The sequence below is a fragment of the Anopheles marshallii genome, chromosome 3 (genome assembly GCF_943734725.1).
Source record: "Anopheles marshallii chromosome 3, idAnoMarsDA_429_01, whole genome shotgun sequence".
Lineage (NCBI taxonomy): Eukaryota > Metazoa > Arthropoda > Insecta > Diptera > Culicidae > Anopheles > Anopheles marshallii.
In genome coordinates this window covers 67,428,422-67,444,535 of record NC_071327.1, presented here as the reverse complement: position 1 = coordinate 67,444,535, position 16,114 = coordinate 67,428,422, and the positions used below count along the sequence as shown (strand labels likewise).

Below are 16,114 nucleotides of genomic sequence, written 5' to 3'. Positions count from 1 at the left end.
GGTGCTGCGTGGAGGTGCAGCCATGACTGGCCACTGGGGATGGTTTCAGCCATTCTCATGTATCGTCCGAACCGTTGCTCGCTCTCTCGGGCTTGAGCGAATCCATCGCGCCGCTTGGGCCGGTAATGGCCAGCATCGGTTGCTGCTGTTGCTGTTGAAGTTGTTCGCCTTCATTGTTGTTGGCCGCAACCTGTTTCGACCGCCGGTACTCTTCACTGTCCATTCGATTTAGCTCGAACGCTGAGCTGACCTATTGGACGATGGGAGGGAAATTGTGCAAATGTGTTAGAGTTATTGTAGGACTTTTTTATAAAAGAATTATTACATTTCACTGATAGATTTTTTTTTCAAACAATGTTTAATAATTATAAAAAAACCCTTCAAACACAAAAATAGTTTTAAAATGTCTGCAACAGTTCAGATACATTTTTAAACACTTTTTATCGCTGATCACAACTGATCCTTGCCGTGCAACGTTGTAAGTATTGAAATTGAAATTTACGATGGAGACGCCTGGTGGATGTTGCCAAAAGCAGCATATTCCGACAGGTCAGCTTTGGGTAATGAAACCATTCCCATCCCTTGATCGGAACCCCAACTTACCGGGCTGATAGGCGTGACGATGATTTCCGTCTTGGCGGCAGTTCGCAACAGTGCCGTATTTTCCGTCGTATCGTCCTGATCCTCCACGTCCATGTCACCGTACACGTCCCACGGAGGGGAATCGGGATCAATCTCCGCACCAATATCGAGATCCTCCTCTTCGATGTCCTCTTCCTCGTCCTCCTCATCGTCCTCCTCGTCCATCATGATAACTGGGCGCACGGTACGGTACGTAAAGACAATGGGGGAGAATGAAACAAAGAACGAGAAAGAGAGAGAGAGAGACACAAAACACACACAATAGAATGCGTTGCAAGGGATAAATCGGGTAAAGAAAGTAACTAACCGAAAACGAAAACAAAAAGTTACAAAAAAACAACAACACCGGTGTGACGGGGTGGTGGGATTAACAAAAAAAAAACACCGAATGAAATAAAACACACAAGAAACATTAATGTACAGTGAACTTCCAAAACACAACATTCAGCACAGCAACATCGACGGTGCCATCGCAAAACGAACACAATCAACGGGAGATCGTTGTTGACCGAAAGAGGGAGGAGTTGCGGCGGGATGCTTTTCCGTGTTTCGGAAGAATGTACCCCAAAACAACGGAATAAAACTCCCTATGACTGTGTTTGCGTGTGTATTTGTGCATGTTTTACAGTGTATTTCTTCGATGCGTTACACAGCTTAATCGATATGAAAAAAAAAAACACAATACCTCAAACAATACAATTACAATACGTCCAACAGTAGAAAACAAAACAAGGGGAAAGAACAGGAAATCAAAATGGTGGTACAATCACGGTGTGCATGTGTGGTTGGGGCCAGCAAATGAATTGCGCTTGGTAAGCAGGTAAGGCTTCGGATACAAACAACACACTCACACACGGTATCACACACATCGATTCGACACACATTCACACACACACACAGTTGGACAAATGGAAGTGATTAGTAAGGTTGGTTGGTGGTATTGGTTTGCCAGTGATAACATTGGGATCACGTTAAAATGGTAAAACATTCATAAAACAATCAAACACACACGCACACGCGCAACAACTTTCCACGTGTACACAGATGTTAAGTAGGCCGTGAAATGCCGGGTGAGCTTTGGCAGTGTGAGAAAAAAGAGGGAGGATTGTGCTTTTTTCGTTGTCAAGTGCCACTCGTGGCGGGTGAAACTGTGCGTCAAATGGGAACAGCAAAGTGTAAGTGGTTCACATTCCGGTTCGCACAAACGTGTTTAGCTTAAATTTATATCTTCCACTCGTGTGGAGCCATAATGCGTTAAAGCTTCGCCTAGTGAAGTGGTTGCCGCTGTCAGTTAAACGTGACAGCAGGGTGCACATTATATATCATTTCCGGCTTTTCCGGCAAAATGTCTACCCCAAAGCGATCGGTTATAATAAACATGTTTCGCAAGGAATAGGTTCGAGTGTTCGAATGGACCAATAACCCCCAAACTAACTAAATCCTAAAAAAAAAAAACACATACATAAACATACACTCTCGCCATTACTGGGGTTTTATTACTACTCGGGGAACAAAAAAAAAAACATTAACGCAAGACGAAGAAAAAAAGGAAACATAAAACACTTTCCAAACAAAACAAAAACACCGTTTAACACGTACATGCACCACAGCACCAAAATGGGCGTTTTTAGGGGGAGGAAATAAAGAGACATAAAAAACAACGAACAACGATCACAGCTTGAAGCTCTCAATCCAACCCCTTGACGAATGCTTCTTTATCGCCGCCTCCACTCGGCGAGGGAGCCAACGCCGAAACCAAACAACACAGTAACATAAATTGTGAACTCTGTGCAAAAAAGGGGTAAGATGAGCATCGGAACAAAAAAAAAATTCTAACCTCACTTCACCACACAAGCAACGAGCTGGCAGACGAGCGGTTGTTGTTTTTTGTTTGTTTGTTATCCATTAAAAACCCTTCGATAATCGTCTGAACGCGAGCGCGTGAATGATATCGTTAAGCTCGTTTTTCGGCTGTCGATTGCCGTAATGACCTTCGTCAGCACGCTTCTGTTTCTGCACGCGTATCACACCACCGCCGGAATGGCCATCGATAATAATTAATATTGACGATTATAGGGTAAAAACACAACCCGGCGGGAGGGAAAAAAACGCACTTCCAACTCGCAGTGCGATTTAAGTTTGAGTGATTGGAGAAGTTGGCGATCTTCCGCGTGGAAATAAAAGGGTATAAAATCAAGCGTCTACCTTTTATTTCTTCTACAAGATTTATGAACACATTTCAATCGAGGGTGTCGGTTGTAATGGCGGATGCCTTTTTCGCGGTGCCATTCTTGTGAGGCAGTGGAAAAAAGAAAACAACGCCGCAACGTGTAGCGTGTGTATCCGTACAACCGAAAAATCCATCTTCAACGTTCTTGTGTCGTGCACGGAGCGACTGGAAAGGCCATTTATCCTATCATTCTCATACTCTCGGCGGATTTCCGAGCATGCCGATGTAAGGGAACCAGAAGGCGAATGCATCAGTAGCGGGAAAATCCTTGGGAAGTATGTTTCTTCATTAAATTTTATGCATCCCTACTCCATTTTCTCCATCTTAAAATTCCAACAATTTCCGCAATTTCCCGGCGCAGCTTTGCGTTGCTTCAGTTTTGTTCAAGACAAGACCCTCCGCTTCACCGTATGTGACGTCACTCCATTGTGTACGTCGTCAGCGTAACGATCGCGGCAAGATCGCAGCAAGCCGAGCGTATGTACGCGTTTATCGTTACACTTGTGAGACGAGAGCTAATTAATTAGTCTTTACTAGATCGGGCTGCTGCCAGCATACGCCGTATCTGCCATCCTACAGACCGTGGCGCTGCAGTTGCCGGGGCCGTTGCACGGCGCTAAACTAATGGTTCGTCTACACCCGAAACCGTGCGCAAGTTTCGAAAAACCCGTACCGGCTTGAAACTTTGTTTGACATTAGTGGGAAACATTATCGTTAGCAGTATTAGCGGGAACACGCGGGCGTTGGATTTACATGCAGTTTGGTTATGTTTGGCGGTTCCCAATCCAACCGGCAGCCGGAGTTTTCGGGCGTGCTTCAGTAAGCGGTTTGTAAATGTTTAATAGAGTTCTATTCGCTACTCTCCGGTGGGGGAAAATTTGGGGTCGGGAGAAGATTATTTGTTTTACCATTCCGCTTAATGGCACTAGGGGGGAGATGTTGAGGGAACAATAAAATAGAACACGGCGGCCGTCTGTGAAGGGTGGAGCGGTTTTTTTTACAACGATTGGTTTGTTTAGTTAGTTTATTGTAGATCGTGCTTTAGTTGCAATACGACCCAACTGGAATCTGTTGCGCATTTTTTCTTGTTGAAGTTACCGCACAATTCGATGCCGTATTGGCCAATTGGCGTATTGGCCGTTAAAAATATGTTACGCTATGCGTTGGATGCAAAACGCCTGAAGGTATGCACTGGCGTGTTTTAGGGTCAATTTTGATTGAAGGTTGAGTTTTAAGAGACGGGTTTCTAGTTAAAATCATGCTCGAGTTGACTCAATGACTCAACGAAGTCGTAGAAACTTAATTGGTATATGATGCTTTAAAACAAATTGCATACTTGTAGGCTTGGGCACTCAAGATGCTTCTCAGGCCGGATAGGTCGAGAATAGTAAGATACAAGTATCGTCTTTTTACGTGTTTAAAATAAGCTAACTTGGTGATGTAATAATAATTGAAAAACTGATTGATTTGACGTATGCTTCCAATGTAATCGTTTACGCCTAAAGTTATGCAAACATCCAAACATTACTGCTTTAGAAGAAGGCATACGTTCTGAACGGTCATGTTGAATTTTTGATGGGTGATCCACAAGTTTACAGTCTCGTTGAACTTACTGTAGTTCCGTTAGGCACGCCTTACAATCTGTACCACAACAAAAACACGTCGCCGAGTATAAATTGGTGATTTAGGGATACTTTTAACACATCCTTTACCATCATTTTTTTGCGTACATAAGCTACAAACTGCTCGATTTGTTCGCAAAATGCTTCACAACCTTAAAAATAATTACCCGCTTGTTTGGTTTGCCAGATAGCTATCGTGTCCGTTTTACGGTGCCCAACTGTACGGAGATGCAGCTCGAGACTGACGCCATGCTACCGTTAACGTACCAAGCCAATCATGCACGAAGATCCGAGACCGTTTAGAAGGGGGGGGGAGGGGGGGGTGAGGGATGGCTGCCCGTACAAAACCAGCTGGCAGCAACACATCCTACGGCAACGCATACGAAACGAAGTTTCAACGGCAAGAAACAACAATGTTCTGGGTTGTTATCCTTCTTCCGGTAGAGCATGTACTCTAATGATGCTGATACCAAACTCGCTCGCATTCCACCACAAAGCTTCCAACCGCAACCGGGTTGGGGTTTTCTGCTTTTTCACCGACCTTTTGCATCATGCTAGGCAAAACTACACGCCAATGGGCCACCGGGTGAATTCACCCCGCTCACCAGAAAAGGTTGAAATGGTGGCAGAGCATAAGCATTTGCAGGATGTGCCGGATCGTCTTCATCTTTCTGCCAGCGAGGAATACCTCTGGCTAGGTTTGGTTGGTGGGTGGTACGCTTTTCTAGATTTTATCGACTGTCGACTTCCGGTTCTTGAGTTGGAAATTATGTACCTTCTGTGTAGGCTCCGGGATGTTGGGAAGCTGATGACAGGGGGTCGCCTTTTAGGGTCGACGTTACACAGAATTACGAGGAATGCGAAGTGTGTTAATATGCATACATGCGGTGGATGGTAGTTCCGTGATTGGAGCGACGAAAACGGGGAACACGATAAACACGATCAAATTATTATCGAACCGTGAGATATGGTACGGTCGGAGCCACAGCTGATCCCTGCTTTATGATTGTTTGTGTAGATCGGATGGTAGGAAATTGAGGAAATGGGGAAACATTTCATCCCCATCCCGGACGGCCGGTGTCTGGGAGGGCACGTAAGCCACGGGAATGTTTATTTTGCAACTTACCGGACATTCGCATAAAACCATAAGGTAAGGCTTTGCGGAACATCTGCTTGCGTCGAATCCAATAATCCTCTTTGGAACGATCAAAAAACCCGGACAACCGCAGCGCTGCCAAAGCGATCCGCCACGAAACCGCACGCTTAGCAAAACGCCGAGTCCAAGAGTTCCCGTGGGATGTGGTAACCAAACGGTGACACGCCTTTCGAGTTGGCCCCAGGGTTTGTGTAACGCGAGGAAGGGTTGTTCCAGGGGAAGAAGCGTAACGCAATAACGTCCAATCAAACGTTACTGCCAGCGGGAACAAATGTAGCCTTGTGCGTCTTGTCATGAAAAAGGAAGCGGTTGAGAAAGCTTCAGAATGTAAGTAGTACTTAAGCTGATGTTCGGTGACATAGCTACGGTGCCGTGTTGAAGCGTTGGTTCGTTTCGTACCTTTCCTTCCCAGGTCCATTTTCGACCGGAGTCGCTAAAAGGCACTATTGATGAAAGCTACAATCTATTTCCACCGACAAACGCACATGACACTCTTGGCGTATCCGGCGATGTGGGGCGATAAAATCACCCCCCTCAAAGCCACCTGTCCGGGCGGGCCGTAACGAAATGAAATTTTTCTTATCGTTCGTCCTCGAAAGGGCGGCTGCACGATCGTTTACCCTTCCACGTGGGAGTGTGGGTGTGTTCCCGAGGGACCGAACATCCTTCCAGTAATGCATTCAGCAAATTGAACTGGAAGGTTTAATAACACGTCCTTCGTCTGCTCGGCGGTGGCTTGTTTTGCTTCGTTTATCAGACATCGTTTTTCGATTGAATTGTGTGCGTGCGGGTGTGCTAGAGTCGGCCAGAGTCGTAGTTCAAGCGTCAGGTGTGTAGCGTAGCTACCGCCTAGCAATGGGTTTGATTGGAGCGACGATCCAATCATCAGCGTCCGGATATCGGATACGATGGTTCGCTTACATGTTATTGCAAAGCAAATCAAAGCATAAGCGAACCGGACAGGGGAAGATATGTACGTACACGTTGCCGATGTGCCTGCGAAACGGTACACATGCAGCACCACTGCATCCGTTACATTCAATTTAAAAGTCAATCGTCAGTCACCGGCGTACGGTGTGAGCTGCCGTACGCGTGGTGTTTCAATGTTGCACCGATGTTGGCAAACACACACTGTGTCCGCGCGGGGAAGAATGGAGACGAACGTTTGCTACAAATCAAACACACGTTCCGGCCCTTGGGTCAATATCTCACTGCAGCTAAAAAGGGATCCCATCCCGTCGGAACATGGCATGCGCACGGTGTTGTTGCACTGAAGACGCATTGAGCTGAGTGAAATTTAGGCTGGCGATGTTGTTAAACGTGTTAGTCCCACCACCATTTTCCTTCCTTCCATTGTTTTTATTACTTTGTAAATATGATCCGGCAAACCCAACCAAAAAATGCTTGAACCCTGCTCGAAAAACAAAACATTCGTGGAAGGATGCTTTCTTGTAGTGCAATTGTTTTGATTGAAATTGAAGCTTTGCATCAAAGTCAAAAAAGCTTTACCTTATTCTTTTTTGCTACCCGATACGATAATCGCTTTCGAAAGGTTCTTTTAAGGGGATCCTTTCGGTGTGTACTTGCAGCATTACCAGCAAAAGTATCGATGGCGCAAAGAGCAGCGCATTATTCCTTTGCACCTTCAATGCGATATTACAGAACAGCTCGTAATCAATCCGTATTGGGGCTATTGGCCCAAAAAAAAACAAACAGTTCTTCGCTTTTTTTTTTGTTTATTATTCTTGGGCAAAAGGTAACTCGACCCTCGAGCAGACAACCATTTTCGTGTTCATCAGTTTTGTGTACACCACTTACTGCTGCGTTACTGCTGTCTGCCTTTTAGTATTTGGTGGAATATTTTCATCGCACTTTGTGATGATTTGGCATGCATGAGCCATGCAGCACCCGTTAGCATTTGCCCGCCGGTAATGCTTTTTCCATTTCTTACACACTTATCGTAATGCTTGCACGTGGTGCATGCTTCCACAACCGTGGCACGATCACACACCGTGATCCGCAGCAAATGGAGAGTAAAACACACATACATACACACATCCGAAAGTGGAAGGTGAAATGTATTGGAATGTGAAATGGAATGGAAAAACCCTCGCCATCAGCCGGGAGCAGTACCGAGGCATGATATGATTGTACAGGTCGACCCAAAAACCTCATACCGTTACAGGGCCGTTTCAGCTTATCTGTCTGTCTTTTTCACACTACCGTTTGTGTGCATGTGTGTGTTTTTTTTTTGTGCGGTGTGAGTTTAGAGATTGGAAAGGATTAAGTCTCCATTTTTGGGGACGTTATGTGTGAGGAAGCTTCTGTTTACCGACCGGGCAGACGGGTGGCGCACATCTACCCCGGGGCTACGGGTACGGTATAGAGAGGGAAAGTTTAACGTGTGAAAATTGCTGGAAAAAGTTATCTTTTTTTTGTAAAGATAATAGCCTCTCGGTCGCTGGAAAACAGGTGTATGGATAATTGGATTTCGAACAATTGTTACGTATCTATTTCTGGCATGACTTAGTGGAATTTATGTGTAGAAATGGTTGAATATTTGTCAAGTGTCAAATAATGCTCTGCTAACCTTTCACTAGCTGTTGGAATGTATCATTCATAATATTTATGAATAGGCATATGAAGATGACCGTGGTGACTATATTATTAACAGTAAGAGGCTTTATAGAAGCTTAAAGTTGTCATTAAACTTTAGCATGAAAAGTTTATATCAGTTCACGCGTTGAAAAAGTTATCAGTTATCTTAACCATTTTGTCAAGAAATTAATTGTAGTAGAACATGCTTATTACTAAATTACTCTCATGTCGGAATTCATTTGAAAATAGGTTGACGTTCATTGAGTCAATGATGTTGACATCTGCATTTTCCACGATCATTTGTGGTTTATTTTAAAACATTTTATAAATAAAAAGCAATCAATGTACACAAATATCTGTCATTGATAGTTTTTAGAACATTTAAAGCAACCTATTTCTCGTTTACAGTATCTTCTTTCAAGTACTTCAAGCTTATTGAACTTTGAAGATGTATTTATCTCTCCCTTTTTAACGGAATGATCTTCAAGGAAATGATATTCAAAGTAATTAGTAAACAATGTACCACTCAAATTCCTTATAGATAATTAAGACTCCATCTGTAATGACAGTAAACACTTTAGTTTTTGCATTCTCTTTGTACTCTCTTGGTTGATTGTTTGCATCAGTATGTGTCACTCGCATAAGAGGGAAATTACGATTAGCAATGAACTGATCACAACAAATGAATGTAGAGAGAGAGAGAGAGTGAAAGTTTGTTAAAAAAAATAAGAATTACTAACGAGTTAATTACTGTACAGCGTAGGTAACTATTACCGTACAAAAATACAGTCATTACGGATCCTCTCACTAGAAACCCTTCATTACGATCCTGCTTCTGTCTGTTAGCCTCCAGGCAGGTAGTCTAATTTTAGATACCAATCCGAGCAGAGCGAACAAAAAACCCTTCGATTAGTTTTTCAATTTTGCATAGCACGAAAATCATCCGCATTCGAAAATAAAACCAAAAAAAAAAGGTAGTCCAGGGGTCCTCATGATCAGATACAAAGATAAACACTCAAGGATAGGGTCCGGTGGTCGATACGTTGCACCGAAACCAATATCCGATTAAAGGCGAAAGAGAGAAAACGACAGAATAAAAGAAAAAAAAAACCAACGCAAACTAGCCGGAAGTTTTCAAACTCAAATTGGATAGTAAAGAAGCGACAAAAATGGGAAACGACACATTTACAAAATGATCTAGAACAAAAGTGCCGGTCCGAAAACGAACAGAGGACTAAGAAAAAACAAACCAAAAAAAAAAAGTCCAAACCAAAACAGAACAAAAAAACGAATGGAATCGGATCGGAAACCCACCCCCACCCAGCGGAGGGTGTTTGTTGCTCAATTTTAATCCAATTCGGAATGCTACCGATTCGACGCTATCAATGGACTATCGGGACACTAGTTTGTGGTAGCAAACATTTTGCTTGTGCGTGAACCTGCCAATGAACAGTGGTGGACGTGAGATTGGCCCAAAACGATGGCACTAGGGATGGCAAAGCTAAACGTGTAAACATACAAACAAGAACAACACATTGAATTTGAAAGGACACTATGAATACAGACAGCGGGAGATAGATCGGTAAGAAAGACGGAACGGGAGAGCGTGTGATTGTAGAAAGGGGAGACAGAGACAAAGAGGGAGAGAGAAAGAGAGAGAGCGAGCGAGATAGACAACGAGAACATCCAGGCAGACACAGGCAGACAGATAAGAACAAAGCAAGCAACGGCTTTCAGGGAAACAGAAATAAGAAAAAAAGGAAAAACAACAGAGCGAGAAAACAGATTTCACAGACTCACTATCGAATGGTTTTGATGATGTTTGTGTTTGCTTGTTTTTTTTTTGTTTGGTTTGTTTTTTGTTTTTGCTTCGTATTATCATTATTGTTCTCTCTCTCTCTCACTCTCTTTGCTTTGCTGATGAATCTGGGTGATATGGTGGGTGAGGTGATGTTGGTGGTGATGATGGTGCGGTACTGTTCTGTTGATGATGGTTCGAGCGGGTCAGCACAGCCATGGACGCGTACGCATTTTGTTAGTGAAGCTTAAATGATTATTTGGGCCACCGGGCGCCTCCATCTGATAAGCCGTTGGGCGGGGTGGGATTTAAATTTTGTTGCATTTCCATACGCTTTTTTCTCCCCCGTTTTTCTCCTGCCTGCATCATCTTCGATAGCGGCTTATCGGGTTTCGGTTCTGTTCTGTCCACTGCATATCGACCACAGCGTGAGAATCGATTTGAAATTATATTACCACGCATGCAAACAGATCGAACGGGACAGGTATGCGAAAGCTCATCGGTCCAGCCATCCGGTTTACGTCCATTGTCAATGTTTGGCTGGTTGAAAATTGTAATCGCCCACTGCGATGGAGAGTTCCATTTTTATCCCCTCGTTCACCTTTTGCAAGCTTATCGCACACACGGCCGAGTGACGCACGGGGTCACGCACGGATGTCTGTTATCGATGTGTGGCACATTGGTGGCCGCTTTGAGGTGTGGAGGCTGTTTTCATCTCTCCTTTGTCCACACGCACTGTGCCCCATTTCGTGTTGTTGGGTTGGGATCAAAGGTTATCCGATTATTCAAATGTTTTCCCCGACCGCTTGGAGAACAATCCGTCCGGTGTGTTGTGCATCGCAACGCCCCATACTGTGGCAGATGTGCCCTTTGTGCGCCTGTTTATTCGATGTGCTTTGTTCAGATAGTTTCTCGATGACGCGTAAGCGATAGTCCGGGATAGCGAGACAGCGAATGGCAGAGTGCCGTGTGCCATCGACTGATTCCGTTGCTTCATTTGCCAGCGGGTAGAGTTCGCGGCTCAGTTCAGCCCCAATGGCTGCAGGCTGCGCGTCCTGTACACTCCGGTTGCCACCGTGGCCGCCGTCGACGCCGACACTGTTAGAGCGATGTGGATGAACTATAATCGTCGTACGATGGTGCTACGAAGTAGGAAGGTAAAAGGCCAGTTTTGCAAATGGAATGCAAGGGAGTTTTATTGTTATTGGATTGGTCGGCATATTTTTTGTCGTTGTTTCGTTTGTGTTTGTTTGTTCTTTTTTTTTTGCTTCTTTAAGTTCGTCCGAGCAAAACCATCCGAATCGGAGTGACGAAATGGGGGCACGTTGATTAGAACGAAAGGGGAATAGTGGAATAGTGCGAGTGGGTACAGTAGGTTTTGGGGAGAAAAAGGTTGCCACTTAAGAAATCGGTACGATTTATCACAAGCGCAACATTGTTAGGCGCTTCACGTGTGGTAGGAAAGTCAACTAGAGAAAATAGGAATACGTCGGATTGAGAGGATTTTGTTTGTTTCCGTCAAGGGCATGTTGAAAAAAAGGGAAAGAATCTTCCAGAAATGAAGCGGACAGGGCTTATTATTGAGCACATTTATCAATATCGAAAAGGATCACATCGTTCTTCCATGGAATGGTAGGGTTGTTTAAAAAATGGAGTTCTTTAATAGCCAATCAGTAAATTAAATATTCCTTTTTAACGAACGATATATGGCGCATTTAGACAGGTATCGATGTAGAAAGACCATTGTTTTAAAATTGCATTCTTTCAGGCTTTTTTGTTTTGTCATACCATGTGCGTAGTAAAAGCGACGAACGTTCTATCAGCATAACGCCGGAAGTTATGCAATTCGCACACAATTCTTATGAACAACTGTGTAAACGTGTTTTTTTATGTAGAATTAATTCTAAATGGATATTGAAGAACTTTTAAATTCAGATATGTTTTAAGGATCGTTTAGTTACAGCTACAGTTAGTCCCGAACATACACGGTATAAAGAAATTCGCAGAGTCGAATATTTGACAAAGTAAATGAGTTTTTTGTAGAGAAAATCTCAAGCAACTAGGACAGCAATAGTTGCAAAATGTGTTTCATTTTTGTTCATCCTATTTCCTTTTTGATAATTGATTGTTTTCTAAATTAAAAACGCATTAGCAGCATATACGAAAAACCGACCTCATAACTTGAAAATATAAACGAAATTTTATCAAGATTTCACAGATGCAAAAATTCCGTTTCAAAATTTTTAAATTTCAAAATTCAAAACTTCATTAAGCAAAGCTTCGTGGCCAGCTGTTATCGTGTATATCGGAGACTTTCTGTAAACTTTGTTTAAAGATAATTTTTAGTAAGTAGTAAATTTATTTCTTAAAAAAAAGATAATTTAATCAACAGAAGCTAGAATAACTAAGTTATAAGAGGGTTTTAAAAAGTGATTGATGGAAATTGATTGTTTAAGCTATATCAAATAACAATTTTTTGCATAGTTCAATATTGATTACCCCAAAAATTAATTCCACCCTAACGACCCTGCTTAGTGTAGAATATCAGACTTCAAGAAAAGTTTGATGGTACTATTTATAGACAAAAATTCTCAACAGTGCTCGGAATAAAGATAAAATTGACGAGTTATGTTCTCCCGCCAATGAACGGTGCTTGAAATCTTGTGGTAACGAAAAGGCAACGCATAAAAAAGAGGACGCAAGAAGAAAGTATTTACATCTTTGTCGAAGCGAACGGAAACATTGCGGAAGACACAGTGGGGAACGCTCTCGGTGGGCACTAGCAAAGAAAACGAACGGTTGTAATCTATCAACAAGTTTCATCTTGCACGCAATAGATGTGCAGTTTTTGGTTGGTGTTGGTGTGAGCGTGTATGTGGGGTTTCTTTTTGGCCTACAAACCGCCAGTACGGTACACATCAATGCTTTGTACAATTGCTTAACGAGTTTGTCAATGTGAATCCAGCGTTCCACCGTAACGATCGGGTGGCCCGGGGAATCGGGCGACCCGAATGTCCGTGGACGCCGGTTCGAGCAAACTGGTGGTAGTTTTCCTATGTTCAACTACAGCGATTTCGGTCAGGGTAGTACACTAGAGCCACATTGCATTCGTATGGTGCGGTATGATGTATCTTTCTCACCGGCAGTAGTTTGAGTTTTGGTGGTCCACCCGGAAGGGATGGACAAGCCTACACACAAGTCTGTATGCGAGATCCTCGTCGAGTGGAGTACTCAGCAAAGCAAAAGTTTTCTAATTCTGACACTGACACAAGCGGGGTCGGTTCGCAAACGGATTTGTTTGGTTTGATTTTTGGTGTTTTTTTTTTGCAGGAAGAAAGAGAGAAAGAAAGAAATTTTATTAGAGCGCGCAGAAGGAAGCGGAATGCAGGGTTTGCGCAGGTGAGTCTCACCGAAAACCTTCATTATTTTAGCTGGTGCAATGAAATAAAGAATTTACCATAGAACTATGGTGGAAAACCCTGTTTAACTTTAAATTTCGTAGGAATAAAAGCATAACTTTTCAAATGAATCTCTTAAAAAAATGATAATCAGATCTGCCTATTTCTAATACAAGGGTAACTATTACTGGATGTCGATTTGAGACGTTTTGTGTCTACCATTAATGCTGTACTTTAATACAGTGCGCAATATAAATATATGTCAACAAGTTATTTGAGAAAAAATGATAAAGTTAAAGAGATAGATAAGATTGATATAAACTATACTTTACTGTACAAATAAATAACGATATTATCGAATTGGTAATCGATGCAGCACTGTGATAAAAAATATAGCCTTATATTACATGAATAAAATACCAAAACTAATAGCTCATAAAATATTTTTCTTAAAAGCACACGAAATTTTGAATCGGAACGCTGCGTTATTTCATGTGGTTCGGCTTGTATTTTTAACGAATGTTGAACAAATGTGAAGAAATTAAACAAAGAAGTTTAAAAAACATTTTCGTAATATTATGATTAATCTTTCTATAAAGATTTGAAGATTCTTGCACACAATATTTTCTATCCTTTGAACTTTGTCAATTATTCTCCGACTAGAACGTTTTGTTCTTATACTTATAATACCTACTGTAGAAGTACAGTTGACTAAAAAAGGAGCAAAGGAATAAAACGAAAGTGCAGAATTTTTATGTCAGCGAAAGATTTGAAATCTTTTAGTTATGTTTCCTAACACGATAGGAGGTCGTTATGTAAAATGATTGTTAAAAAGTTCCCCATTCAAAATAAATGTGAAAAAAGGAGAAGGAAAACTGTAAACAATTACTCAGAGCTTATGTCAAAGAAATTAAGTGTATTCAAAAACAAATGTTCGTAAGAAGTTTTTGGCAGCAATAAGATCTTTCAAATAAAATGTAACAGAAAATAAAAAAAAGGAAAATGAATAAAACTCATTTTAAATTGTTCTTTTAAACGCATTCGCTTTACATTGCGTGAGTTAATTTAGGTGACTGTCATGTTGAGTCAAATTTAATTTTGTTTGTAATGAAGCCTCCCCAACAAAAAAAGCCCATTTGATATTTTAGCATCGCTCTTGGCGTAAACACGTTTTTTTTTTAAGTATGTGAGGTGTGCAAAATGTATGTACAGTGACGTTCAGATGTTAAATGCAACACTAGCAAACATTCGTTTATAGCGGCAAAAAGCGGCCAACACTGTACTTTCGCTGCAACACCACAGGAATGTATGGAAGAAAACGTCGGTGTCGTTTGCTTGCTTGCTTCGGTTAATGTTTGTTGATTGCTTTTATTTTTACACAACCGTACCGCCGGTACGTGAGCGCTTCAGCAGATAAACGACGGCACACGGAGTTAGGCGAAAATCAACAAACAGATTTATCAAAATGGTAACACTTACTTGAACTTTCCGTGATGGTTTTGGGACTGCCCGGTTCGATCTCGATCTCCGTGTCGATGCAGACGGAGGCGAGATCCTCGATACCGACCGGTTCCAGATGCTCGGAATCGATGTTCGGTACTACGATCACAACATCGCCACGTTCCGATGGCTGGCCGGTACTGTTGCCAACGTACTGTGGTGGTATCGAACTAAGCAAGTGGGTAAATAGAATAAAAAAGAACTCCTGGTAAATTTTCAACCCCGAGAAAAGTCTCAGCGATTCGCGTAACTTACCTGAGCGTGACGCGCTTCTTTATCCTATGGCCCAAATCGGAGAAGCCGCGCTGCATTGGGGGACGTTTCTGCTGCAACGGTTGTTCCTCGAACGTTTTCGCTATCGGTGAATTCGGTTCCGAAAATTGTTTATCTACTAAAATAGGCTTTGGCTGGAAGGGTAACGATAAGCGGTGAGTGTTCAGAGGATTCATGTGTAAAAAAGTTCCCGAGGCCACTTACTTTCAACGAACCACTAGAACTAGTTTTCACAGTAGTGATAACAGCCGCTGCTCCACCGCCTTTCGGTGGCAATGATGGAAGGTTTGGATTGTTGGAATGTGATGTGTCAGGATGTAGTGGAAGTGATAAAAGACGCATCCGATCCTGCATGTATAAATCTATAAATGAATCTACCTTTGTCTCTATGTCGTCAACCTGCGTTTGGTGGGAGTTACAACAAACCAAATAATGATCAGTGCACCAGTCCTTGGCGTGGAACGATGTGCCACTTACTTGTCTTTCAATTTTCACTACACGCGAAGCTAAACTAATTTTCGATGCATACACATCTTTTGATTTCGATCCTTGCTTGCCAAGAATTTGGTCTAACCTGAATTTCGCAGTGGCCACACGGGGGTGGGTGAAAAACCACACCGGAGCCGGGCGGGGAAAGGATAAAAAAGAAAAATGCTGCATTAGATATCACTCATTATTGTCGATGCATAAACTGCTGATGCAGTACAGGGGGAGTAGAAGTGCATCGGTTCGATGAATGCACATCAAGAGATGGGAGTTTAGTTTTATTTGTTAGTCAACAACAAACACACGGATAGTGGCAACGTTACAAAACCATAGCAATGGTACGGCACGAAAGGATGCAAACAAATTACCAACCGACCTCAATACTCCAAGACTTCGACTTCGATTGGAGTG

The 16,114-nt window shown here is 42.5% G+C and overlaps 1 protein-coding gene across 1 annotated transcript in view; it reads right to left on the bottom strand.

The window, feature by feature from the left end:
* Nucleotides 1–16,114, bottom strand: part of LOC128714575 (potassium voltage-gated channel subfamily KQT member 4-like) — a 90,272-nt gene continuing 74,158 nt past the window's right edge. Inside the window, exons 15-20 of the mRNA XM_053809448.1 lie at nt 15,695–15,791; nt 15,422–15,616; nt 15,200–15,351; nt 14,924–15,114; nt 604–815; nt 1–250 (exon numbers count right to left, since the gene is read on the bottom strand). Coding sequence (XP_053665423.1) covers nt 56–250; nt 604–815; nt 14,924–15,114; nt 15,200–15,351; nt 15,422–15,616; nt 15,695–15,791 — 1,042 coding nt within the window. The 3' untranslated portion in view covers nt 1–55. The remainder of the gene's footprint in view (nt 251–603; nt 816–14,923; nt 15,115–15,199; nt 15,352–15,421; nt 15,617–15,694; nt 15,792–16,114) is intronic.